This window comes from Oryctolagus cuniculus, chromosome 18 (genome assembly GCF_964237555.1).
Source record: "Oryctolagus cuniculus chromosome 18, mOryCun1.1, whole genome shotgun sequence".
NCBI lineage: Eukaryota > Metazoa > Chordata > Mammalia > Lagomorpha > Leporidae > Oryctolagus > Oryctolagus cuniculus.
Window position 1 is genome coordinate 51,179,899 of NC_091449.1, and position 26,610 is coordinate 51,206,508.

At 56.9% G+C, this 26,610-nt stretch overlaps 3 protein-coding genes and 1 non-coding gene across 4 annotated transcripts in view; 1 reads left to right on the forward strand and 3 right to left on the reverse strand.

The window, feature by feature from the left end:
• Positions 1–724: 724 nt before the first annotated feature.
• PSMB10 (proteasome 20S subunit beta 10) lies at positions 725–3,229 on the reverse strand. The gene is made up of 8 exons (XM_002711627.5): positions 2,919–3,229; positions 2,645–2,732; positions 2,457–2,554; positions 2,190–2,330; positions 1,863–1,978; positions 1,694–1,752; positions 1,032–1,183; positions 725–909 (listed from the first exon to the last, which is right to left on the reverse strand). The coding sequence occupies exons 1-8, from the start codon at positions 2,972–2,974 to the stop codon at positions 798–800; spliced, it is 822 nt and encodes a 273-aa protein (XP_002711673.4). The 5' UTR covers positions 2,975–3,229; the 3' UTR covers positions 725–797.
• A 1,001-nt stretch (positions 3,230–4,230) lies between these two features.
• Positions 4,231–7,237, reverse strand: LCAT (lecithin-cholesterol acyltransferase). Its single transcript, NM_001082190.1, is given in 6 exon segments — positions 4,231–4,824; positions 5,572–5,796; positions 5,880–5,975; positions 6,055–6,170; positions 6,247–6,403; positions 7,081–7,237. Coding segments are annotated over 6 exon segments (1,326 nt in total). The 3' UTR covers positions 4,231–4,249.
• A 222-nt stretch (positions 7,238–7,459) lies between these two features.
• SLC12A4 (solute carrier family 12 member 4) overlaps positions 7,460–26,610 on the reverse strand; it is a 20,775-nt gene continuing 1,624 nt past the window's right edge. Inside the window, 23 exon segments of the mRNA NM_001082703.2 lie at positions 7,460–8,007; positions 8,146–8,279; positions 8,432–8,616; positions 8,810–8,917; positions 8,997–9,128; positions 9,215–9,384; positions 9,490–9,685; positions 9,936–10,104; positions 10,326–10,430; positions 10,657–10,776; positions 11,038–11,136; positions 11,436–11,554; positions 11,917–12,091; positions 12,414–12,471; positions 12,713–12,811; positions 12,893–13,057; positions 13,572–13,786; positions 13,928–14,169; positions 16,130–16,260; positions 17,617–17,671; positions 17,751–17,897; positions 21,589–21,720; positions 23,810–23,904. Coding sequence (NP_001076172.1) covers positions 7,916–8,007; positions 8,146–8,279; positions 8,432–8,616; positions 8,810–8,917; positions 8,997–9,128; positions 9,215–9,384; positions 9,490–9,685; positions 9,936–10,104; positions 10,326–10,430; positions 10,657–10,776; positions 11,038–11,136; positions 11,436–11,554; positions 11,917–12,091; positions 12,414–12,471; positions 12,713–12,811; positions 12,893–13,057; positions 13,572–13,786; positions 13,928–14,169; positions 16,130–16,260; positions 17,617–17,671; positions 17,751–17,897; positions 21,589–21,720; positions 23,810–23,904 — 3,143 coding nt within the window. The 3' untranslated portion in view covers positions 7,460–7,915.
• On the forward strand, positions 20,780–20,910 carry LOC127491427 (small nucleolar RNA SNORA18). Its single transcript, XR_007920087.1, has one exon. It is a non-coding gene; the product is annotated as a small nucleolar RNA SNORA18 (small nucleolar RNA).

Here is a 26,610-nt window from a genome sequence, read left to right on the forward strand (position 1 = left end):
ACCTGTAAGTCCCTGGCAGGTATATGGATAGTCAATGCATTACTGGAGCTTTTCGGTTGCAGAGTTCAGCCAGTACCCAGCACTGGGTCTGGCACTGAGTGCTCAGCAGAGGTTTATGGGATAAATGTCATCTCTCCTGACATGAGTTCTGGTACCCCTAGGAGCTCAGAAAACTTGGCTTCAAATCTCCTTGCTCACAGCCTAGCAGGTGGACACAACCGCAGCTTTGTGTAAGTAGCTCAGGTGTGCGGTCATCTGAGGGTGTCACAGGCAAGGTGTTGCAGGGGCAAGGAGCACTTTGTGAAATCCTGCCCTTGGAGTCAGAAAGCAGTTCTGCTCTCCACACATTAGGCATTGAGGGGGCCCATGGTGGGCCTGCCTGGGAGGAGTGGGCTTTGACTTGGGCCACTAATGAGCCAAGGAGAGGGCCTAGGTAGGGGTAGTACCTGGGGTCTTTGGGCTCTTACTACAGCTCCAGCGAACTAGAGGACAACAGCAAGGCAGAGGAGTGATGGTGTGGAGTCAGAAGGTTCTGGGGGAGACAGGATGGGAGCTTTCCACCTTGAGCCTGTAACGCGGCCAGGGCTGGGGTCTGGAGGGGCACCTCTTGGGCCAGGCATAGGATCTGTAGGAAGCAGTGGCCCTTACAGAGACACCTTAGCCACTAGAGCCCTGCTGGCTACCTGCTCCACTTCACCCAAGAACAACACACACATCCCGTAGGTGGTTTCATATTCTGGGTTTATTCACCCTCGTCCAGAGCACTCAGTGTCCTAAGTGCTAAACCTTAGCCCACTTCACTCCACCTCCATGGACTGCACGGTTTCCTCCAGGAGCTCCAGGTCCAGTGGCTTCACTGTCTGGGTCAGGACAGCCGTGGTTCCAGGTGCAAAGGGGTAGCGGCTGACTCTGGAGGGAGGGGGAACAGCCTCTCCACATGGGCCCATCAAGCAGCCCGTCCTCCTCTTGCAGCTCCCCATCTCCCTTGCTACCACCCACCCTCCCCTGCAGTCCATCTCCCACTCGCCCACCTCTCCGAGGGCTCTGTGGGTGAGCTCAGCGTCCGCAGCAGCTTGGCCCCGGTCCTTGTGATCACACATGCATCCACACTGCCCCCGGAGCCCAGATCACCCAGGATCCCTGCGGTGATGGCTTCCACCAGCAGGCTCTGAGCGGCCTCCAGCTGCGGTGATGTGTTATGTGTGAGGCCCAATGGCCTGTGTTGACCTTGAAGCCCAGACTATTTAGCATTGATTGGTACACACCGAACCTCTCTCCCAGTCCACCCTGAATTCGCCTTCCCGGTCTCGTCAAGGTTCCCTTGCTCCACTGCCTGCCTTTCTCTGCACAAACTTCTCAGTCCCCTACACTGGCCGCCCACCCAGTCTGCTCCCGGGCCCCACTCCGTGATTCACTGCGATTTTCTTTGTGGGCCTTAGCCAGTACCGAAGTGACAACAGTCACTCATTTGCCAACCCACCCCTAACAAAATCCAATCCAACCTCCAGAACCCACACAGGCCTCTGGGGGCCTTTCTCTTTTCCTTCTGCTCTTAAGGATCCCGTGAGCCACTCCCGCCGAGCTCTGTCCCGACTGCGCTTCATCCCCGACCTCCCAGCGTCGCTTTGCACTGCCCCGCCTACTACGTGCACTTCCCACCAGTAACCACGTCGTGCAGGGGACAGCCGCTCACCGTCATATTCGGCTGGAACCGGTCTTCAAGCACCGCCAGGGCCGCGTCCTGGCCGGAGCCTACGGGCGAGAGGGGCACCTGAGGTGCTGCGGCCACCTGGTCTCCGACACAAACGTGAGACCAGGGCCGTAGGGGTGAGACTCGTGGGGAAGGGGCGAGGAGCGCTCACCCAGAGCGGTGAAGGGCAGACGGCTGAAGGAGCCGTGAGGGTGCACCCCGTAGAGCTGCGGTCCATGCAGGTCTACTCCGCCCACGATCAGCGACGCGCCCACGTGGCCCCGGTACCTGTGCGCGGGTGGGCGTGGTCATCCGCAAGCGAGCCCATCCCCTACAACGCCAGCCCTGCACTCTAGCCCCGCCCCTTCCTGTTCCCGACTTCTCTTGGGCCGGCCTCTTCCGGTCTCCCTGTAGGTCGCAGCCCCTCTCTTTCCGCTGTCTCCGCTCGGCGCTGCCTCCCGCTGCCTCGGGCCTAGTGCTCTGAGCCCCACCCCCGCACCGGAAGAGGGTCTGGCGCAGGACACGGGTGACCGTGGCCACGCGTGGCTCGCGGCCGGTGGCCAGCGAGTGCAACTCCATGTTGGACGCCGCCATCCGCGTGGTCATCTCGGTGTCCGCGGCGACTCCAGCCCCACAGCAGCTGAGGGAAAAGCGGGGCGGGGTGGGGTGGGGTGTCAGTGTGGGCAGGGCTGAGATGTGCGGGGGTGAGGGTGGGAGCCAGGGGTGGTTCTCTCGTGCGTGCGAGTAGGAGTTGGAGGATTCTCACTAGATGTTGGGGGCGATGAAGTGGATCTTCTGGCAGCTCTTGTCCGCCACCACCGAATCGTTAGTGGCCCGCGTATCGGCGCCCAGGATGACCCCGTCCTGCGGAGGGGGCGGGGTTGCTGCCTTAGTGTCCACCCGCTACCCCCCACCCCCGGCCCCTCTCGCCCTCAGGCCGGCCTCCCTGCTCACGCGGAACACAAGGCCCGCGATGGTGGTCCCGGTTTTTCGTGCATGAGGAATTCGAAACTCCGGGAGGAGCCCTTCCAACGATGTGTTTCTGGAAACAGAAGGGGGTGTCCCACATTCGTCTCCGCATCTAGGGCCCCTGGCACAGCCCCCACCCCACCCACGTCTCCCTTCATCTCCTGAAACCCAAGGCACCCACCCTCCCATGCTTCCCCACTCCCCCAACCAGGAAAAAAGGCGAACACGGGCAGCTGGGGACTAACCCTTCCCCCTTCACCTCTGGCAGTTCTCGAAAGAGAAGCCCCCTCGCAGCTCCAGGGCTGGCTTCAGCATCTCTGGGCAGACGGATTGGGGACTAGACGGACAGGGGTCGGTCAGAGGAGTCCCGGTCAGAGGAGTAGGGGACGTAGAAAGACCTCCGTGGACTCCGGACTGCGGAACTCGGCTGCTTTCACTTTCGCCTCTGCCCTGCTGCAGAGGAGGATGGCCACCGCCTTTTGCATCTTCTTTCGCTTTCACCTTCCCCTCTGGTCCCAGGCAACCTGGGGAGAGGGTGACGGCCCTCCATGCTGCTTTCCGGGACCTCTGTTCAGGCAGGGACACGGCCCTCTGGCGGTTACTCTGCGCCTCCCCGTTCCAGGCTGAGAGACCAGCTGTCTTACCCCAACTCTCAGTCTCACATCAAGTCCCACTGCCCCTTTGGAACTGTCGAATGTTGATCGGTTCGCTGCAGTGTTCCTGCCGCAGCCCCGTGAGCATCGGCCATGGCTGTTTGTCTTCTGTCACCTGCACCTGTGGCCGCCTTTGCCTCCTCCCCAGTAACTCACGCTGAGGCCACGTGATGCTCTGTGGGTAACCGTCTGGTGGCCTGGAGGCACGCTGGCTTCCACCTAAAGCCACACCACCTAGTTCACCTCACAAGTGCCCTCTTACCTGTGCACATCTTTTTCCCTGCTGCTGTTCATCTTAGCCGGCATCCGCGGTCACTGGATGTTGTGCTCAGCAGAGGGGGAGAAAAATTGGAATTCTGGTCACACTCCTTCCCTTGTTAAAACTACCCCGAACTCAAGCCCAAGTCTTCATAATGGCCCATAATCCCTTCAGTGCTCTGACCTCGGTGTAGGAAGCACCTCCCCTGAGAAGTCTTCCCTGATCTACAAGGCTCTGCCTCTTACTGCTCCCTAAACTTTTCCCCAAAAGCACTTAGCCTCGTTAATAATTAGTCCTTCATTAGTGAAATGATCTGATTTACGGCTCTCACCTGCCAGCCCCCAAAATGCTGTCTCACTTGCCGTCTCAGGAGCTGGTTGGGACGGCTCAGATCATCCCCTCCCTAACCCCCTTCCCACAGGTGTTGGCACAGGTGGCTTCAGATCCCACGCCCAGCAGACAGGCACAGGGCAGGCTGCCTAATAGCTCAGCCAGGAGAGCAGGAAGCTGTGTATCTCAGGGCATCCAGTTCAGTCCTAGGCCTTGCAGCCCCTCTTGCCTCCTGCTCAGAGCACTGGACCTGCTGCCGGTGACGAGTGAATTCTGAGTGAGGGCTCTTAGTGCCTGTCCCTCAACCCGTAACACACTTGGCAGGGCTTACAGTAGCAAGAAAGTTCTTTATTCAGGGGGCGGGCTCCCTGGGCTGGCAGTCGGGGAGGCAGGAGTGCCGCTGCGGTAGGCACCCAGCAGGATGGCATTGATGTGCTCCAGCGTCTGGTTGCTGAAGACCATGTTGAGGTGCTCTGTCTCATGCAGGGGCAGCAGGTGCACAGGCTGCGGCTGGCGGTCTCGCCAGAGGCCACAGAGCTCAGTGCTGCGTGTGGCCACTGTGTCATCCCCATCCTCATAGAGCACACCCACAGGGTCCGTGTAGGGGAAGCCGTGGTCATAGATGTAGGTGTGGGGTGTGGGCAGGCCTATGCCATACAGACAGTACACTTCCACGCCCGGGGCGGGGAGTCCTGCCAGTAGGTCACGTGACTGGAGCCACATGTACCAGCCTTCCTCAAAATGCAAGTCCTCAAAGAAGCGCTTGAAGTCACGGCCAGTGTAGTTGAAGCTGGGTGTGGAAATGAACACGTGGTCCTCAGGCCACACCCCCTGGGAGGGAAACATCCAGGGGGAAGTCGTTGTTATGCGCTGCTCCTCTCTCAGCTTGATGCTGGACATGAGTGGGATGCCCTGGTTGTCACCTGTGGACATGGACAAGATGGGACGGCAAGTCAGGCTGGATGGGCCGCCTTTCCCTGCTTAATCCAGGAGTCCAGATGTGGACTCCAAGCCACAGACTAGAACAGGTTGTGTCTAAACTGGTATTCAGTAGGTGCTCAATGTGTAATTATTAAATGAGAAGCCCTGATGACACCTCAGTAGGACAGAGCTGAAGAGTCAAGCATCAGGCAAGGAGGGGCTTCCTGAGGATGAGGGTGAGGGTGGGCACCGGCTGCTCCCAGAACAGAGTTGTGTCCTGGGAAGAAATGAGACTGACATCTAGTGGTGGAGTCTCCCTCAGCAGATTGTAGACTCCCAGGGAGAAGGCCAAGTCTGGCTATACTCAGTATGCAGTGGGTGCTCAATACGCGCTGGGTCTCAGGAGTGGTCCCAGGGACCACTCTTCAGGGAAGGGCAGGAGGGGCTCCTGGGAGCACACAAGGCAGTGGATGCTGGGTGGCTGGGATGGGGTGGGGGTCGCCGTAAGGAACAAACCTCAGTTGTTTGTGATGTGAATCACGTCACTGGGGTTCACTTCCCGGGTTTATTTCCCCTTTGTCATCCTTGACGTAGACTCTGGGGAGGCCAGTGGCAGCAGGCACACCCCAGGTGTGGTAGACAATACCCCAAAGGCCATGTGGACAGAAGCTGCAGTGAGGGTAGTCCCATGGTCAACTTCATTCCACCCTACCCCCCTACAGGACACAGGTGATCAGAAACCCTCTCACCTGAGGCCAAGACCAGCATGGGCTTGATGGAGCCGCCCCAAGGAGCCCCAAGAGAGATGAAACCATCAATAAAGCGGTCCTTCCAGGACTGGGGCTGGCGCAGCAAAAAATAGAGTACGTGGAGGCAGCCAAGGCTGTGCCCAATGAGGAAGACGGGCTTCCCGTAAGCAGCGTGCATCTCCTCCACCAGCCCAGCGAGCTTCCCGTAGTACTCCTCCTGCTGGCCTGCAGGTGGGTAGCTGCAGTCAAGGCCCTGGGGTCAGGGGCCACCTGCCCCCACCCCCAAACCGTCAACTGCACACACTCACTGGGCTCCAGCCGCCAGTCATAGGGGGCAGCTCGCACGGTCTCATCTCGCACGTACCCGTTGTTGACCAGATTCTGCACCAGCGTGTGCATGTAACCTGCGGGGGAGGCAGCAGTGTTGGAGGTTCTGGCCACGACACCATCTGGCGCCCCTACCACCTCCTCCAGTATACACACCTGCCAGCTTGTTGTTGTCTAGGTACTCAACAGAGTAGGTTTTGCCAAAGCCAGGGACGCGGATCTGTACACCGGGAGCATTGGACACGCGCCCAGAGCTGCGGTTGTAGACAACCCTGTGGGCAGTGGGACACTAAGCATTCAGCAGCCAAGGGGCAGCGCTGGGGGCTGGGGCAGAGCACATGCGTGTACCTGGTATTATCGATCCAGCAGTCCACCCCAAGAGGTAGAAACATATTGAGATCCAGCCAGATGGTGAAGAAGTCCTCTGTCTTGCGGTAGCACATCCAGTTCACCACACTTGGTTTATCCAGCTTAGCTTCCAGCTGGTTCCCCAGGCAGCCAGGCACTGTGGGCAGCGGCCCTCACTCTGGACTGCTTGGATTCCCCCCATAGCCACATCCCCAGACATGCAGTGACCAGATCCACCCTTCCTTCTCCCACACCCTCAACCCCCAGGTACTAAGGATACCCCCTTTCCCGATCACACACCCTGCATGGTCTCCCCAGTAGCCCAAGACCCTGTCGGGCAGGGAGGGTGCAGGGCCAAGGCCACTGACCCCTGCCCACGTAAAGCAAACATCCTATCTGGTTCTCTACTATATCCAAAGTCCAAAGTGAAAGCAAATAGGCACTGGGGAGTTGGGGCTAGGCCTAGGAGCAGGGGGCAGGCCTTGACAGGCCTCTCCTGCTTTGGGCTGGGCATCTTGTCCTTGGTGGGGTGCGAGCCGAGGAAATGGTAGGGCTTGGCCCCGTGTCCAGTGGGGCTGTAGCTGACTGAGGTTTGCAATGTCCTGGCAGACCCCATCCCCCACTGCACCCCCCCAGTAGGCAACTCAGACACAGGCCGGTGTGGTGGGGGAAGGGCTGACTTCTCTGCAGGACAAGCCTTGGCCCCTCCCCATACTGAGGCAGGTATCAGGGCTAATGCAGGGGCAGGAGGGCCTGGCTGGATTTGTTAGCAGCGGCTGGGGCCCAAACTCCTCAAGGTCTGGCCTAGTGCGTCAGGGGCCTGCGGGGGCTTACCGAGAATGACGGGCCGTGTGTGGTTACTGAGCTCAGCCTTGGGCGTGGTGTGCGGGGGGAAGAGCACATTGAGGAGCCAGAAGGGGGCAGCAGGAGGGAGCAGCAGCCCCAGCAGCAGCAGCAGCACCCACTGCCATGGGGAGCCAGGCGGCCCCATTCCAGCCCTGGTGCCTACTGCCAGATGAGGCAGTCCTGGGCTGGCCTTATCCGGTGTGGGGATGGGAGGAGCCCAAGGGCCAGTGGGAGGGACAGCCTGGCCAATGGGGGTGGCCAGAGATTGCCGGGATGGGACAAAGCCCCAGGGAGCCGGCTCGGCCTGCCTTTGGTTCCGCCTTCCTCACTTGGTGCCAGGGGAAACAGAGCTGGGGCAGCAGGAGGCTCAGAAGTACACAATGTTTTATTGAAAAAAGTCAGGCCTCGGCTTGGCCAGTTCCATTCGGCTCGGCTTGGTGGGGGTCCCTGCCCAAAGTAGCTTGAGCCAGTTCTTCCTGCAGGCAGCTGGGCTAGACCCCATCCTTTGCTGCCCTCCCCCTCCTCTCTGATGGTGACATCCAAACAATAAATATACAATAAATAGTGCTCCCAGGCGAGGCTGAGCCTTCAAACCCCACGTCAGCCCCCACCAGCCTTCCACTGCGGTGCTAGGGAGGAAAGTCCCCAAACCTCCCAGGGTCCCACAGGACCTCGGATCCATCTCCATGACCAGGCCCGGTTTCCAAGGAGACCTAGCAAAGCTGGTCCAAGGTGGGGCTGGACAAAGCAGGACTGGCAGGCAGGCGCTGGGGGGCCTGTTTCCCTGGACACCCCCACTCCAGGCCACGAGCCTACACTGGGCTCAGGAGTAGATGGTGATGACTTCACGGCCGCCGCCTCGCACCAACAGCACCCGCTCAAGGCCCTCGGTCAGCACCTCGAGGAACTCCATGTCTGCAGCACATTAGGTCAAGGAGGCAGCACCAGGACCAAGGGGCGGCCAGGCCCCGCCTGCCTCCCCACCACGAGGGGCTCCTGGCTTGACTTCTCACCCTGTGCACCTCCCCCACTTTCTGCCTCACAAAGGGATACAGTTCTCATCACCCTCGCTGTTCTTGGGTGGGCCGGGCATGTTCAGTAGGACCAGGCGGGCGTCGTGGGAGCGTGTGACGATGACTTCGTTGAGCTTCACAGCAGTGTGCATGCGCCGCACGTTGGACTGGTCCCTGCAGGTAATGCAGCTCATCACAGGTCACCAGGAACCACCCAGCAAAGAGGCCCAGTCCCTGACCCACCTGCTCGGCTTGTCTGCCCCATCCCACCCCACTTCTTCCCTCCAGATCCCCCAGGGGGCTGAGTCCATCTGCACTGTACTCACGGCTTAATATGCACGAGCTCCCGGAAGTTGTCAGGGGTGTGGCTGGGGTCCCAAGGTTCAGTCATGTACTTGTCCCGGGTCCATGTCATCTGGATCTTGTCAGCCCCTGCTGCAGCCTCGTCCTCCTCATCGGAGTACAGGCTCTCCAGCCGCAAGGCCGAATGCCGGTCCTTGACCAGCTGGGCCTGAGGATAATTAGAGGGACTCCTGGAGCCAAGGGAGATGGGGTACCTGCCTGGCCCAGCATGACCTCCTTGGCTCAGGTAAATGGGCACTGGTTTGGGTGGGGCTGGGGTCCGTCGTTCTGATGCCCCCACCTGATGGAATCTCCAAGGGCCTGCCCCTGCCACCCGCCCGGACTTCACCAAGGCCACTGACTTCTCGCTCCCTCTCAGTCTTGGTCAGCCTCATCTGCCGCAGCATCTGGGACCGCTGTTCCATCATCAGCGTGCGCTCGTAGGTATATGCAGAGATGTCGCTGTTATGCTGGGGAGGAGGGAGGCTGTGAGGACCGGGCTGGACAGAGCACAGTATCCACAGGGCCAGGTGGGGCCAGGTAGCTCACCATCTCCACCACCTCCACCTCTGCCTCCAGGCGTAGGTGATACAGGAAGACAGCCAGATCTTTCTTCATCTGGATGCTGTTGTCGTCCATCTGGGCCACTGTGAAGATGCGCATCCGGCACTTCCTCCAGACCTGGGGCAGTGGAGCAGGTGAGCGGCCCAGTCACAGCCGCACTGCAAGGGCCCAGCCTCTCCCCTGCGCCTACCTCCCTGGCCTACCTTGTGCTGGCGCAGCAGGAAGGGCAAAAGCATGAGCATGCCGCCGTCATGAACAATCCACCACACGTCAATGTGGCCCTCCAGGTAGCGTTCATGGTTGCTGGGGTAGAAGGCGATATTCTTGGGGACGAGCAGGGCCAGGTGTGCAGCCGTGGTGCAGCGCACGGTGTCTGGGGGGGAGGGGCATTGCTGACCACCAGCTGGGGCCCTGCAGCCTCTACTTCACTTGACCACTGGCCCACCTGGCCCATCCCAGGTGCAGGCCCCTCACATACCAATGAAGGTCTTCCAGGCCCGTGGGTCCTCACTCTGTCGCCAGCCATAGGGCCAGCCCAGCACCACGGAGTTATGCCTCATGCCGCCCAGGCCGCAAGACTGGATGAGGTGGGCCAGCCCCTCACGCACCTTGCTGGCCACCACTACCTGGCAGAAGCCCTTCACCTTCTCAATCTCCATCATGTTCTTGATTGTCTGTGGGGAACACACCGGCGTCAGAAGGCAGGGCCACTGGCCGTCTCTGTGTCGGGCTCCCTCCTCAGGCCCCTCGGGTGCGAAGCTACTTGGGGACAGGGCAGGGTCCAGGGCCAAGCTGCCCACCCAGAAGCCACAGCTCCACCTGCCTTGTCCCAGCTCTTGGGTGGTAACAGTGCTGCCCACCTGACTGATCAGGATCAGCTCCCTCCCTCAGCCTCAGCCCTGCCTTCTCCCTGACAGCAAGTACCTGCTCAGCAGCCTGGGCCTCGCCGTAGCTCTCCAAGAAGCTGCCCTGGATGACAGAACCAACAATTGTCAGGCCCTTGCCAGCCTTAAGCTGGGAGGCGAAGGTGAGGAGCCGTGGGTACTTCACGTGCAGGTCCTCGTCCAGCTTCAGCAGCACCAGGAGCTGCGGCCTGGGGGCAGAAGGGAGACAGCCTGAGGCCGGGGCCAGGCCTCTCCAGAGAACCCCTCCTTGCCCTGCCTTCTTGGATCATGGCCCCCAGAAGCAAGAGGGTACCCCTAGAAATCCCAAGATGGGGAACCTGGATTAGGGAGGAGGAGCCAGCACCTCCTGACCCTCCCAGCACCCCAAAGAACCTAAAGGTGGCCCTTGCTGGTCTGAGCATGAACTCACCGCCAGTTCTTGGTGTGAGGAGGCCCCTCCTCCAGGCGCAGCAGTGCATAGCGGGCAGCGCTCAGGGACAGGCCTCGGATCCCGTCACCCCACTCTTTCTCAGCCCTGCAGATGCCACAAGCTGGTGAGCCTCGGTGCCACTCAGGGATTTCTATGTGAATGTGGGATGGAGGGGGGCTGGGCCCTGAGTGGCAGGCTCCAAGTCCTAGCACCCCTGGTGGCTAGCAAAGGATGGCCCAGCTCCCCCGCAACCCAACACTCAGACCACCCCGCTCACTCGAGCAGGCCACACAGGTTGTTGAGAGAAGCCCAGGCAGCAGCCCTCACTCACCCTTGGTACTCAATGTACTTGTAGATCATGCCTGCGATGAGCATGGCAACCAGGGCGTAGTACCAGGAGGAGACAAACATGAGGGCCAGACAGAGGCTCATGCCCAGGAAGGAGAGCGCCCTGGGTCGGGGGAGGGGTAGAATCAGGGCCAGACGAGGAGGGCTGCAGGCCACAGCCCACCCATGCCCTGGGTCCCCTGTCAGGTCCTGGGTCATATGCCAGGTTGAAGAAACAGGTCAAGTCCCCTAGCCCCACCGTCTGCTTCCTACAGTGTTTCTCTGAGAGCAACTGCTGTCCGAGAAACTCATCCCGAATGGGGCTCCGCCTGTCTCCAGGCCTCGCATACCAGGGGCTCAGCTTAGGCGTCCAGCTGGCTCTCACCAGTGATAGTACTTGAACCGGGGCCGCCAGTTGGGGGTCCGAAGGAGCGTCTGCACAGCACAGGCCAGGTTCACAAACAGGTAACACATCAGAAAGAACCTGCAGCACAGGCAACTGGTTGGCACAATGCAGCCTCCTTGGTACCTCCAGGTCCCTGGTGTCAGGCTGGAGCTGGACCAGAAACTGGGACATGTCACAGGCCTGCCCCGTGTGGGTTCAGAGGGTTACTCCCATCAAGGGCTATCAGCAGGAGGATGCGATAAGGTGACACATCTCCCACCGGCACTCTCAACACTAGAGTCTGGGGGCAGGTGTTAGAGCCCCTGGCTGAGGGGTATTGGGTTTCAGGAAGTCTTTCTCAAGGCTAGTCCCCTGTCCTACCCTGGCCCCCCGCTCACATGGATAGAATGGGGGCCACCATGTCGAGGGAGGCAATGAGGATGCCCAGCTCGGCGATCAGTGCAGTCAGGAGGAGTGCCCACGTCGGCTCACCATTTGCTTTCCCGTGGCCAAACACCTGTAGGAAAGAAGCTGCTTCTATCACCCCCATCCCACCCTGAGGCCTCAAGGCGCAGCCTGGCCTCCAGTATCCCCAGACCCCTCCTCTGAGGCCCAGGCCACACCCATGCCTAGCCCTGCAGGGATTATACATTGGCTGAGTTCACCTTTCCAGGCCTCTCTGCTTTGGATGAGCCTTAGGCCATAAGGATTTTAGGTCCAGGCAGCTCTGACAACAGCAAGGCCAAGGTCAGGGCAGCTCTCAGGTGCTCCCATGGCATGCCTGGCCCTGGGGCTGCTGTGGGCAAGCTGTGCAACATCTGGACTCTCTTTCCCCAGACAATGTGAGGGGCTGGGGTCATCAGGTGCAGAAGGGCTCACCCGGAGGAACGGGATGATGTTGTCCTTGGCAATGGCCTGCAACAGGCGGGGTGCTCCAGTGAGGCTCTGCAGGCCAGCACCACAAGTTGAGAAGAAGGAGCCAACAACGATGACCCAGGGCGAAGGCCAGGCCAGCGTGCCTACCACCAGGTTCCTGCTGACGCCGTCACCATACCTGCAGGGGCCAGGCTCAGGTTGTGCTCCCCACTGGGGGCCCCCCAACCTTGGCTGGGGCTGCCCACACGGAGGAATGCCAGAGGGCAGAAGGATGACTGTGAGGGACCAGCCCTCTGGCCCCTCAGAGAAAGCTCGTCTGCCAGCCCTATCCTTCCCTTGGCCCTGATCCTGAGCTCACCATCATTTCAGAAGCTAAAGTCCCGGAGGGGCCTGAGTACCCTAATGCCATAGACCAGCAGCCTGAGGACAAGGGTGGAACCACGGGGTGGGGAGAGGGAGGGTCGGGGGCTGGTGTGAGGGCAAAGGCTGAGCCCACTCACTTGTCCCTGAGAACCACACCCTCAATGCAGGCTCCGAACAGAACCACACTGCTGAAGTCTGCAGCTGCGTCAAGGAAAGCTGGAGTCCTGGGCACAGCCGCCCCACTACCCCTGTGCAGGTCCCTCATGCCCCTCGCCCTGGCTCAGCCTGCACACAGCTAGGGTTCCGCGAGCCCTCAGGCGTGTGCACGTGTGTAAAGTGCCTGCACCTGCATGTGTCTGTGCCTGCTGGCTGGAGACCACACAGGCAAGTGCCACCTGGCCCTAGCCCCACCTCCCCTGGGCTTGGGAAAGGATACACACAAGGGAGGTTGTAACGATGGCCAGGATGGTTCCCACCGGGATGGACTTCTGGGCATCACGGAGGTCCCCAGAGCGGTTAGAGCCAGCCATAATGCCTGCAAAACCGGGCCAGAGCGTCTCTCCTGGGGCTCCCTGGGGTGAGGGGCAGGACAAGATGGTGGGCAAGAGAGGCTCACCTGTTACAGAAGGGAAGAAGATGCCAACCAGCACGGTGAAGGATGTGGCGATGTCAGCCACCACGTACAGGGGCAAGTTTTCCTTCAGGCCCACGGCGTCCGTGGAGGGCAGCCCCCGCTTCTCTACCACCTCGCCCTTCTCCAGGTAGGCGCTCCACAGGTTTTCTGCAAGGGCAGAAACATCACCACCACAGCCTCACCCACCCCCCTGGGGGCAGTCTGAGTGCCCCAGGCAGAGCTGTAGACCCCTGGGAAACTCTGTGCACTCCTTGGACAGCCTCAGCCCAGGGGCTGCAGTGTCAGTCATGGGGAAGGTACCATCAGGCTAAGGGTGAAAGACAAAGGTGGCTGAACTGCCATCAGTTCGACCCCTCCACTGTCTGCCTCCCAGCGGCCCTTTAGGGTTCCTGTGGGAACATCCCCAGGCAGTGTCAGGTGCTGGTGGCAGAGGGACTTCCAGAACTTTCTGGGGCTGCTGCTATACTGAGACAGTGGCCAAACAGGCTCTTCTCACCCAAAACCAGACTGCCAGGAGCCAGGCTGAGAGGATACTGCTGGGCCAGGGAGGCAGCCAGGCCGACCCCCCATTGCTGAGCTGGCCACACAGGGAGAGCTCTGTGCTCTGCTCTCCCGCTCAGCCTGCGCATGCAGGAGCAGGAGGACGGGAGGGAGGACGCACCCTGGAGCACGCCAGCAGCTGCCCCGGGAATGCCAGGGATCTCAGTCACATTGTTGAGGAGAAAGTAGGGATCGCAGGAGTCGGTGGTAAGGTTGGGGCTGTGGCAGAAGAAGCTCCATAACCGAGTGGCCACAGTCTCATTATCTACCATGGTCGTCTTGGCACAGATGTCAAACTGGTCCCGGGACAGCGTTCTGTTGCCCAGCATGCAAACCCTGTGGGGGATGGAAGAGTCCTCACAGCTCAGCTGCAGGCCTCAGCCTGTTCCCAACTTTCAGTCCCCAGGACCCACGACATCCAAAGGCTGTCTTTCTGAGAAGAATGTCAATGCCTGGACAAATCCCCGAGTTACTTACGGAAACACAGGAGGGTCAAACATCGACTTGATGCCCCCGGCATAGATGGAGAGGATAGAGATGATCACACAGGCCAGGAACAGCGAGGCAAATTTGTTCACATACTTGACACCCACAAACACCACCAGGGTCATGAAGCTCAGAAAAACGGTCCCATACACCCGCATATTGTTCAGGGTGGCATTCGACGTGTCGTGAGTGCCAGATGGGTAAAAAATGGCGGCCGGCGGGGCAATGTAGGTCTGAGAGAAAAAGATGGACAGAGGACCTTCAACCTTCCCATTTGGAGAGTGAAACCTGTCATTTTGGTTTTCTTTTCAAAAACCTAACTAGAAGAAGCCGGTCACAGAAGACTATAAACTATATGATTCCGTTTATATGAAACATCTAAAAGAGGCAAATCCATACAGAGAGCAGATTAGTGGTTGCCCAGGGCTGGGAGGATGGAGATTGACTACCAACGGCGTTTCTTTTGGGGGTAATGGCTACACAACTCTGTGAATTCACTAAAACCCACAAATTGCACACTTCCCATGGGCAGTGAACTGTATGGTTTCTTAGTAAAACTGTAATTTTAGGGCTTGGGTGTGGTACAAGGGGTTAAGCAGCCACTTAGGACACCCACAGTACGATATCAGAATGCCGATTCCAGTCCCAGTTGCTCTGTTTCCCATCCACCTTCCTGCTAATGAGCCTGGGAAGGCAGTGGATGATGGCCCCTGTGACCCATGAGGGAGATCTAGATGGAGTTCCAGGTTCCTGGCTCCGGTCTGGTCCAGCCCTGGTTGTTGTAGGCATTTGGGGAGTGAACCAGCAAATAGAAAATTTCTCTCTCCCTCTGTTACTCTCCCTTTCAAATAAGAAAATGAAATGATTTTTAAAAAAATATCATTTTCAGCCGGCGCCGTGCTCACTAGGCTAATCCTCCGCCTTGCAGCACTGGCACACTGGGTTCTAGTCCCAGTTGAGGCGCCAGATTCTGTCCCGGTTGCCCCTCTTCCAGGCCAGCTCTCTGCTGTGGCCAGGGAGTGCAGTGGAGGATGGCCCAGGTCCTTGGGCCCTGCACCCATGGGAGACCAGGATAAGTACCTGGCTCCTGCCATCAGATCAGCGCCATGCACCAGCCACAGCGGCCATTGGAGGGTGAACCAACGGCAAAGGAAGACCTTTCTCTCTGACTCTCTCTCTCTCACTGTCCACTCTGCCTGTCAAAAAAACAAAAAACAAAAACAAACAAACAAACAAAAAACAAAAACAAAAAAAAAAGAAAAAATATATCATTTTTAAAACCCAAGGGGAAAAAAAAAAGATCTAGACAGAGGTACCAAGTTGAATAGCTAAGCAGCCAAAGTGGAACAATCCAGGCAACAAAATAAACAAGGACAATACTGGATTATGATCAAGAACAGAATAAATATCTTCAAGTCCACAGTGATATAATCACATGGCTGAATAAATAAATAAATGGGGAAAGGGACAAATTTTCCTTACAGAAGAATTACAAATAACAAATGTAGAAGGAATATGAGAGCTTGAAAACAAAAAAACAAATTCTCAGAGCCAGGCACAGTGACCATACTGTAGGCAGAGGACTCAGAGGAAGGGAAAGCCAGGTGGTCCCTCCAAATATCTCCTCCTCCCTGGATCCCCCAGAGTGGGCACCTGTCACCCTGTGCTCCCCACAGCCCCTCCACCTCTTCTGCAGGGGGGCAGTTCAGTGGGAGAGTGGGAAGCTGAGTCTGAGAGGGGACTCAGGGGTTTACAAGGTAGGAGAGAACACTGTCAGGGTCCTGATTTAGGGATACGGAGATGGCTCTGTGAGGCCCTAGCACAGAGCCCTGGGAGAGACAGAGCTGGCCAGAACCCACACAAACCGGCAAGAAGCCTCTGCATCCACCAAGACCTGTCACTGAGCTAAATAAACCCAGCAGTTCACAGGCTGCAGGCCATGGCTGAAGCGTGCCCGGCAGATGAAACACCCAGGCCCAAGGGGAAGAAGGCTCCTTTCCTGGGTCCAAACCGGCCCAGGGGTGAAGGCGAGACTGGTCTGAGCAACGGCCGCTCTCCCTCGAGGAGGTTCCCACTTCCTAACACCCAGACCCTGGCCAGGGGTGAGAGAAGCATGAAGAGCTGGCTTCTGAGTGGAGTCCAGAGGGACCACCTGGACATGACTCAGGCTGACTAGGGCTTAGCCTGACTCACCAGCAGGATCTCGATGGCCCCGAGGATGTACATGGCCGCTGCAAATGTCGTTCCCAGGTAGAAGCACAGGCCTACGGCACCTCCAAACTCCGGCCCCAGCGAGCGGGAGATCATGAAATAGGAGCCGCCAGCTACGGCAAAGAAAGTGTGCACAGGATGAGGCTGGTTCTTCCTGGGGGTTCCCCCATGACAAACCCTCCCACCCACCCAGAGGACTGGAGCCTGCTCAAGGCCACACAGTTAATGCTGGGGTTGGACCCAACTTCCATCTGACTAACGCTCAGTACAGGCCAGGGAAATGACTACTCTGCTGGGCAGCCCTGGGTCCCCAGCAGCTGCTGAACGGCCCACTGTCCTTCAAGCTGCACAGCCTCTGTCTGGGTATGTCCTATCTTGACACATTCCACCCTCGTCCCAGGCTTGTGCCTCCGTGCCAATCCAGGGACTGTGTCTGGCCCAGTTTCTTGCCCCTATTACACAGCTTGTTACCAGGTAAGTGTCCATGGCTGACCCTCCTGCCCCAACTGTGTGCTTCTAGCAGAGTCTGGGAGGACTGACAGAATGAACACCAAGTCCCAGGTGGCAAAGGAGAAGGGGATGACAACGAGCCCGTGGTGCTGACTGTGCCTAATGCTGATCAGGTACCTTTCATGGACATCTGGAGATGGGGATCAAGAAACTTAAACAAAAAAAGTGAATCCCTTTCATGATATAATTCCACCTCCAGGACCCTCTTCTATGGGGACGCGCAGGGCATGACAGAGTTCTGTGTTCAAAGCTGGTCATGACAACAGTGTTTGTAATAGTGAGAAAGCAGAACCCACGGATGGAATAATCACATACATTAGGCAGTATACATACCACCATGGAGAATCCTATTAAAACAAAACATTTACAACATTTGGGAAGCACACACATACAAATTATATACGTACATATGTCTACACACACATTTTGGGAAATATAAAAATATATACATTCAAGTGCTGCATAACAATATTTTGTTCAATGACGGACCAAACACACAACAGTGGTTCCATAAGATTGCACCATGTGGTGACGTTGTAGCCATGTTAGTTTGTGTAAGTATACTGATGTTCACATGACTATGGCTAACAATAAATGTCTCATCATGAAGCAACACATGACTAAACATAAAGAGATTTATGTCAATATTTTACAAAACCCTATAACCATATACCAAAAGGCTAACAGTAGTAAACTCAGGATGGTGGGATTACAAGTATTTTCAGTTTTCCATTCTACATGTTTTGCCCTTTGAAATCCTTTTATGATAAACACACATGGCCCCTTTGGGGTGGGGGTAGGGTGGGGTGTGTGTGTTAATTTTATACTAACAAAGAGAAACACCCCTTTGCAGTCAGGAACTAGGACCCTACCAGAGAACTGAATGGGCAGGGACAGGCAAGTCAAGGTGGGTTCTGGGTTCCATTCCCCCCACCAGGCCTGGCATGGTGCTCACCCACCTGGAACCACCCCATTGGTGGCGATGGCACTCATGGAGATGGCCGTCAGCAGCGTCTGCGAGCGGGAGGGCCTGGGTGAGCAGCTGGGTGGCCACAGGATGCCCCGCCCACCCATGCCCCCGCCGGACACTCACGCAGCAGCAGCAGATGAGCACGATGAGGAGGGCCTGCAGCACACCGGCCGTGCCCACCATCCAGGTCAGCCGCAGGAAAAGGATGACCCCAAAAATGTTCTGTAGGCAGGGCAGGTACACCCCCATGAGGGTGCCCATGCTGGGTGCCTGTATGAGCAGGTGGGGGGATGCATACTGAGCATTAGAACAATCTGGATTAATGTACCTCCTCTGTCCCTTTTTTATCTGGTCAAACTCTGAAAAGGAGTTTGTCTCAAGATCGTCCCTTCTCTTCTGATCTAGCAGGCCCCAAGTCACTCAAGTCCAAGCCTAGCAAGTTATCCCTGGTCCTCCTCTCCACCCTCCAACTCCAATCCAGGTAGACACTGAGTCGTGCTCAGCCTGCCTTGTTCCAGTCTTCATCCCTTGAGCCTGGGACCCCAAGCTGGTACCCTCCTGTGTCTGTCAATCTCTCCATGCTCCAGCCTACTCTGCTGCCAGCACAGGTCTCTGGGAACCATGTCCAGTCTCATCTACACTGAAAACCCTCTGCATTGCCCGGTAATCCAAAGTGTGAGTAGTCCAGACTCCTTGGCTTGGGCTACCAGTTACACCCCATTACCTCCCTTGTCAGCCCCAGCCTCTTATCACATGGCTCCCTCAGGGCCTCTGAATCTGGGAGGGCTGGCCCTGCCTCCTTGTGCTTCAGAGAAGCCTTCAGGAGGTTTAATTGCTACCCCTTCTAGGAAATTCCCTGGGATGCCTTAGGTAGAACCGGTTCTCCCTCTCGCATTCCCTTAGCACCTGATCTAAGGTGTAAAGGTGTTCCTGGGGCCAGTGCTGTGGTGTAGAGGGTAAAGCCACCACCTGCAGTGCTGGCAGCCCATATGGGAGCCGGTTCAAGTCCTGGCTGCTCCACTTCCGATCCAACTCTCTGTTATGGCCTGGGAAATCAGTGGAAGATGGCCCAAGTCCTTGGGCCCCTGCACCCATGTGAGAGACCCCAAAGAAGCTCCTGGCTTCAGAACAGCACAGCTCTGGCCACTGCCGCCAACTGGAAAGTGAATCAGCAGATGGAAGACCTCTCTCTGCCTCTCCTTCTCTCTATGTAACTCTGACTTTCAAGTAAATAAATAAATTAAAAAAAAAAAAAGTGTTTCTGATGCCAGTGAGAGGCACCTTGGAGCCCCCTGGGACATCCTGTAGGGGGATCCTAAAGAAAGTAGAGCCTCAGGCTGTGCAACAGGCGAGGAAGGCCTAATGTGCAGATTCAGGCAGGATTTCCCAACCAGCCAAGGCCTGGGAGCACACCGGTAGGGCTGGCACCTTTTTAAACAACTGAGCCCTCCAGAATGCAGTCCAGGGCAGTCGGGCCGAGAGCTCCCACTGGAGCTGCCCTGGAGCTGGGGTGGGAGAGAACCTTCTGAAGGGTCTGGGCCCAGAGCAGGATGCGTGTGCAGCCTAACAGACCTCAGAGGGCCGGCCACGAGCAGACACTTCCCCAAACCACACCACGCAGCGCACTGCCCGTGACAGCCTTTGTCCGAGCCCTTCGCAGAGGGCACTACCCACCGGACAGTGGCAGCAAGAGCTCCCCGTCCCACCCCCATCCTAGGCTGAGTCACTCCAAGAAAAGGGCAGTGTGGGAAAGGGCAGGGCCGGAAATGCTTGCTGCATCCCCAAATAACCCCTGGCAGCCTCAGAAGGTCAGCGGGCCAGAGCTGCGGCGGCCGGCAGAGAGCTGCCTTGGGTTGCTGGCATGGTTTTGTTGGGGGCCCGCCCTTCATGCTTCAAGCCTTCCTTTTCTGAGGGCCCTGCTCAAAGTCTCGCTAGGAGAGGACCCCAGCTCCTCTGCTTCCTCTTGACTCCCTGTTGACTTCTCTAGGCTCCTCCTTCTTCCATGGAAAAGCCACTGAACCTGGGCCACCCTCTCACATCCTTACCCTAGAGCTAGGAGCACTGTGGAGAGGCTAGACCCCAGCATCCTCTCCATTAGGCTCCCCATTAGGCAAGGGCCCATGGCCCCTCACCATCTAGGCTTTCTCCCCACGCTGCTGCTAAGATGCACACCAGCCCTTCCTGGGGCCTTTTCACTCCCAGTCACCCGCGCTCTGGCTTGGCTTAAAGGGACAGGGAAGGGGCTCTTACACGAGGATCGTACCAGTCACTGCAGACGACACTCTCTGAAGCTGAGACCCCTACTGCAAGGCTGGATAGGGACAGCCAGACAGTCAAGGTTTTCTGCTATCTTCAGCCCAGAATATTCCAGCAAAACTATGATCAGCTGGATAGGGTAGGGGGCCAGGTCTGTGCAACCTCAGGATATCAGCTACACCCTCTGAAGAGTGGGTGGTTTGCTTACCAGAAAGGCAAGGTGAGGGCTACACTTTAGTTTGGTTCCTTCTCTCAGGCACACCCCAGCAAGGCCCAAATCTTATGAGCAGGCCTTGGCTGGAGACCCAGTTTATCCCAACCTGGAGCACTCTCTGTGTTGATCTCTAAAAAGAATCCTACAGCCAGTGCTAGGACCCAGTTCCTTCTAAAACACAGGTGTTTCTCAAACCTCAAGGAGGCAGGAGGTAGAGGGGACTGTCCCTTAAAACTGTAGAAGAAAATACCCAGCCCTCGGCACCACGGCTCAATAGGCTAATCCTCCACCTTGCGGTGCCAGCACACCGGGTTCTAGTCCTGGTCGGGGTGCTGGATTCTGTCCTGGTTGCCCCTCTTCCAGGCCAGCTCTCTGCTGTGGCCCAGGAGTGCAGTGGAGGATGGCTCAAGTGCTTGGGCCCTGCACCCGCATGGGATACCAGGAGAAACACCTGGCTCCTGCCATCGGATCAGTGCGGTGTGCCAGCTGCAGTGCACTGGCTGCAGCAGCCATTGGAGGGTGAACCAACGGCAAAGGAAGACCTTTCTCTGTCTCTCTCTCTCTCACTGTCCACTCTGCCTGTCAAAAAAAAAAAAAAAAAAAAAAACCACACACCAGCCCTTGGTAAATCTGAGTCCCACCATGTAGAGGAGCTGAACAAAGATGTGAAAGTCATCCCCAGGCTGAGACCTATCCTGACGGGGTTTTCCTGTAGCCACTCATGGTTGGAAACGCCTTAGAGAGTAACTCCATGGTTTTGCTTTACTTACTGGACTTTGTCTTAGGTCTATGTGAAGGAACTACACGCAAATTTAAAAAAAAAAAAAAAAAAAAAAAAAAAAGTCATCCCCCAAAGAGAGGAGGGATGAAGGGCCAGAGGCCTAGGTGGTGACCAGGCAATGGGACTGACAGAGGGAGAGGGAACCCTCACGAAGCAGTGTAAGGCTGCAATCACACATACACATCTTGCCCCCAGCGGAGCCCTGGACCAACAGAGGAGGGTTTATAGTTGCTCTAGGTTGCATAGCCCTCGAGGGACAACCTTATCCATCCCAATGGGAAGCCAAGGATCCGGCATATTTCACAATAGAGCCAAAAGTCTGTCTCCCAGCGTTATGCACTGATGTTGTCTAGCTGGTTCAGCTCAGGCAAGTTACTTAATACCTCAAATGCTGTGCTTCCTCAACTGAGAAGTAGGGCTAACAGCACCTGCCTCACAGCTCTGTGGTGGGCTGGCAGAAAAAACCAGGCCCAGTGCTTAGCAGGTGCTCTCACAGCAAAGGCTGAGTAAAGGCCGCTGTCACTCTCATTGTCACTTCTGGGCTCCTGGCCCTCTGCCCCCCTGAAGAGCTCCTCCCTGAGTCTATCCCTACAGCTTCCTTAAGCCCAAGGCACTCCATGCTGACTCTGAGGGGTTCACCACTGTGGGGGTGGCAGCAGAGGTAGGGGAATGGCCCGTTCCATAGTGTTCTATGCCCCCAACCAGCTCACCTTGGCTGCTCTCCGGCGGGTCCCCTCCCCACTCTCAGCCTCCTCGTGTTCCTTGGCTCCCTGGGTGAGGTTGGTGTAGCTGACAAGCTTGCCCAGAAGAGATGACACCTTTGGGCGGATGTCCAGCTCTTCCTGTAAACAGAGCCACGGGGCAGGGTGGCAATGGGCCAGGAGGTGCCAGGCTACCTGTGTTTAGCCAGCCGCCTGGCCCCTGGCCCCAGGCCAAGCCCTGAGGCAGGCCTGGGCCTGATCCCAGCTCTTGCCTGGGGAAGCCCAAGCCAGCCAACTGGGCAGGTGTAGGCGTCACACCCCAGCACTTAGTTCTCAAGGCCAAGCCCAGGGCTGCTTTTTCTCTGCCCCACCTTGGCTTTAATGACTGCCGCCGGGTTGTGAAAACTACCTGCTTCAGGGGAGAGGAGCAGGCAGGGCACAGCTGGCAGGCAAGCCAACAGCATGCTCCATCCTGTTGCTCTGCTTGGCCATCTCCCAGCCATGGCTGGGTCTCCACCCTTATCACCACAGGGAACCAACGCAGGCAAAAGAAGGATGTCTGGGACAAGTCTCTTGTCTGCCCAAACCCTGGTCTTCCCACATCACCTTCCCTTAGTCTCCCGTCCTTTAGTCTTTGAGGTGGGATCCTGAGCCCAGCACACCCTCAGGTGGGGCCAGATCGAGGTCTTCACTTTAGGATCTTGCTCTTTCCCAGGTCAGGAGGCCTCCCCTAGCTCAGGCTCCCCAACCCCCACGAGGGTCTAGGTTCCCCCTGCCCCTGGGCTGTCCTCAGGGTCACACATTCACCTGGCTCTTGGGCATATTTAGTATTTTCCTGTCCGTTAGATCCTTTCTGATCCTAAAAACAGGGAGAAGTTAGTTTGAAGAGAGAAGTGGAGAGGCCCTTTAGGCTGGCGCCACGGCTCACTAGGCTAATCCTCCACCTGCAGCGCCGGCACACCAGGTTCTAGTACCCGGCTGGGGCACTGGATTCTGTCCCGGTTCTTCCTCTTCCAGTCCAGCTCTCTGCTGTGGCCCAGGAAGGCAGTGGAGGATGGCCCAAGTGCTTGGGCCCTGCACCTTCATGGAAGACCAAGAGGAAGCACCTGGCTCCTGGCTTCGGATCAGCGCAGCGCTCCGGCTGCAGTGCGCTGGCCATGGTGGCCATTTGGGGGGGTGAACCAATGGAAAAAGGAAGACCTTGCTCTCTGTCTCTCCCTCTCACTGTCTAACTCTGCCTGTCAAAAAAAAAAAAAAAAAAAAAAAAAAAAAAAAAAGAGAGAGAGAGAGAGAGAGAGAGAGAGAGAGGGATTATTTAGCCATGGGGCATGTGTGGCTCAGGAGTCTAACCCATGTCTTAAATCCAGATCTCACTTCTCAGCTTGAATCTAGGAAAGGTAAAATTCAAGTTTAGGGGCACAAAACTGGGAAACTTTCCAGAGAGGTGGTCACTGAGGCTGCAGACATAAAGAGAGGGGACAGATCCAGTAGAAAGACCAGGCATCAGGGACCAGTGCTGTGGTATAGTGGGTAAAGCCGCCGCCTGCACTGCCGCATCCCATATGGGCACTGGTCCCAGTTGCTCCACTTCTGATCCAGCTCTCTGCTATGGCCTGGGAAAGCAGTGCAGGATGGCCCAAGTCCTTGGGCCCCTGAACCCGCGTGGGAGACACAGAGGAAGCTCCTGGCCCCTGGCTTTGGATCGGCACAGCTCTGGCCATTATGGCCAATTGAGGAGTGAACCAGCAGATGGAACACCTCTCCCTCTCTCTCTCTCTCTCTCTCTCTCTCTCTGCCTCTCCTTCTCTCTGTGTGTAACTCTGACTTTCAAATAAATAAATAAATCTTAAAAAAAAAAAAAAAAAAGGGGGACCAGGCAACTGAACTGAGTGGGTGCGGGGGATGGATGGGAAGCACAAACAGAGGTCAAAGCCCCTGGGAGACAGAACCACAGGCAGGTGTCCTAGGAGCAGAGGAGAGAGCACAACTGGAGGGAATCCCTAAGGGTAGTGGCCTTTGTGCAAGGAAGACAAAGGTGAGGAGCCCTGCAGGTGGCAATGGGGGTGGGGTTGTGAGCAGTGCCTGGGAAAGCATTTCAGCTCAAAGGGCCACAGATACCACAGCCAGGCTGGCTGCAAGGGAGCGAGCAGAGAGGAGCCTGTAGGAGAAGCCAAGACACAGGAGATAGAACCATGCCGGCTGCCTGCCACCCCTGTGGCCCCTCAGCTACCTCGAACAGTGCCAGGTTCCTGTCATAGTAGTCACTTCCTCTGGAAGCCTCCAAAGGGCAGAGAAAAGGGCTGCTCTCTCTGTGGTTGCCATGTCCTGTGAAGAGAGAGAGGGACGGAATCAGGGTTAGGGGCTGCTCCCTGAACCCCCAGTCTGTACCACTCCCCAGAAGGCCGGCCCCCAAAGCATTCCTGCAGTGCACGTTGGGAGTCACCGTGTCAGGAGTCTGAGTCCCAGTTCTCCCCACCACACCCTAACTCCTTCAAGGAGCAAACATAACAGGGCAGCAGCCAATAGTCAAAACCCGAAACATCATTCCCTGCAGCACAGGGCACAGGTGGGAGCCAAGACACAGCAGCACAAACACGCGCACACCGAGGGGTGGGGCCTGCGGGAGGGGCGTGGCCAGGCCCTGCCCGCCCTCGGATCGACCAGACTCTTTCTGGGTCAACCAGACTCTTTCTGGGTCTATCTTGAGTATCCAGTGCCCAGAGCTCAGGGTCCTGAGGGACCGCACAGCTACTGCCCTCTAGATAGATGAAGCCACACAGCGCGCCTTGGCCGCCATGGCCAGCAGATGGCCTGCTAGCTACCCCATCATGCATCACGCTGATGTGTCCCGGAGGGCCGCCCGCGGCATCCTGGGAGGCGGGGCAAGCCGAGGACAACGCTCAGGAAAGTGGGCGCAAGGGGCCTTCCAAGGCTGTCTGTGAAAGCCTGGCTCAGTAGGCGTTGGATTGAGAAGGGATGAAGAACAGGAGCTAGGGCTGATGGCAAGGAGCAGGGCACTGAGCTCCTTGCCCCCAGATCCTGGCTACTTGCCCCAGATCAGGCGCAGGCCTGCTACAGCCTCCTCCCCCCATCCGACTGGAGGCAGGTGAGACTGCCTCGAGCTGAGGAAACCTCACTGGAAGGAGCCAGATGCTCCTGTTTGTTATGCCTGCCTCAACTTCCAGAGCTTCGCTGCCTTTCCTGGTCTCACATCATTCACGTTCTTCCGTCTGGCAACTTTGCTCCTCCTGCACCTCCAAGGGTTACGTCCCCAGTTTCCCACAAAGCAGGTAGAAGACGCGGAGCCCTACTTGCTGCAACCCACAGTGCAGCTGCAGCAGTGGCTCAAGGCTTCACAATAAATGGAAAGAGTATGTGTTTGTTCAAAGATAACGCCTTGGTTCGTGCAGTGTTGGCAGCAGAAGGGCTGGCACGGTGACATATGATGGAGGTGGCAGCAGAAGCGCTATCACCAATCCAGAGGAGTGGTGTGATTGAGCCACGCGCTGGCCATGCCCGCCAACCTTTTCTGTTTGAATGGGTCACATTTCATTTCTCTTGCTGAGAATGCTGATGCCCCCTCCTCCTCCACCTGATACATCCTCTTGCTATCAGCATGAGGTTCAAATTACTTTCTCTGAGCCAACAACCAGTCAGCAGATGCTCATCATGGATTCTTTATCACCCGAGGAGACTGAGAGGTAAGTGCACTACCCATGACAATTCCTGGGACAGTCAGTTCTTCCCACAGTAAGTGAAATTGGTTTATCTGCCTTATCCAGCATCCTAGACTTGCTAAGTGAGCCTTGCTCAGTCCCACACTCACTGACTGCCTGAGGTCAAGGCCAATGACAAAGTGAACCAAAGTGGTAGGGATCAAGTCAGCTCACCAAGTAAATTAAAAGCCCAGCAGGATGATACAGCTCCTCAGACACCCTACCACATTTGCAGTGCCCTGCATGCGTGTTCAGGATCAGAATAAGGAAGTTACAAGGAAAATCTGAAAACCCAGGAGCACTGTCCATTACAGTGATGATCTTTCAGTGAGAAGTCTCTGAAAATCACTCTTGGGTTTTTGGGACAAAAAAGTGTCTCCCCTGAATAAACCCCACGCTTCATTTTGTCAGGAAACGGCAGCTACACAGCTTCTTCTACTTTCCTTTTGCCTTGGCTGCCAGGAACCTCCAAGCTAAATTTATTCATTAGATGTAGTCACCATCTGTCTCATCTCAGAATCTTTGCCCCTTCCCTCTGCATAGTTTTTGGTCATCCTGTCAGCAACAATACTTCTAATGCATATTTTTTCTTCTGATCCTTTTGTAGAAGCAGGGTGGGAATAAATGATAAATTATTTTCATCTCACACACTGCAGCTTACCCTACCATGGCCGCCTGGTCTCTCTGGAGACACTGCACTGGTATCCACCAAATGTAAAGCTGAGCACAGACAGTCCTGCAAGACCCAGATGACCCCTTGTCCCTTCAGCCATTGTTCTAGGGTGGCTCAGGGCCATTCCACAAGTTGCTGCTGGTTCTTCTCAAGCAACATCCCAATAGACATCATTTAACCCCTTTTAGTGACAAGGAAGCAAGCTCAGAGAGGTTGAGGCAAGCCATCCAGTGAGGGGTCAGACCTGGGTCCTAGGGCCCACCAGAGGCTGATGGGGGCTGAGCCACAAGCTTCCCTATTCCTACTCAAGACCTCAGTCCATCCAGAATATACCACGGGTACAGCATGACCCTTTAACACAGAGGTCCCAGGACTATGCATACCCTCTAAATGTTTAGGATTATGGCAGCCAAGCTTGGACTCCTGGCCACTTCTTGGTCCAAGGGATGACCGTCTCTGTGCTGTCTTTGTTTCCTGTGGTATGAAGTAGAAACAGTATACTCTCCCAACTGCCCAGATGCATCAGAAAAGAGACAATCTGGTGGCCAGACACCCAGCAGGCACTCCTTGTTGAGTTCCCCAAAGCCTCGTTTAGGGACAGCTCCCACAGGATTGTGGGCAACATGGGGAGGTCTAAGAAGC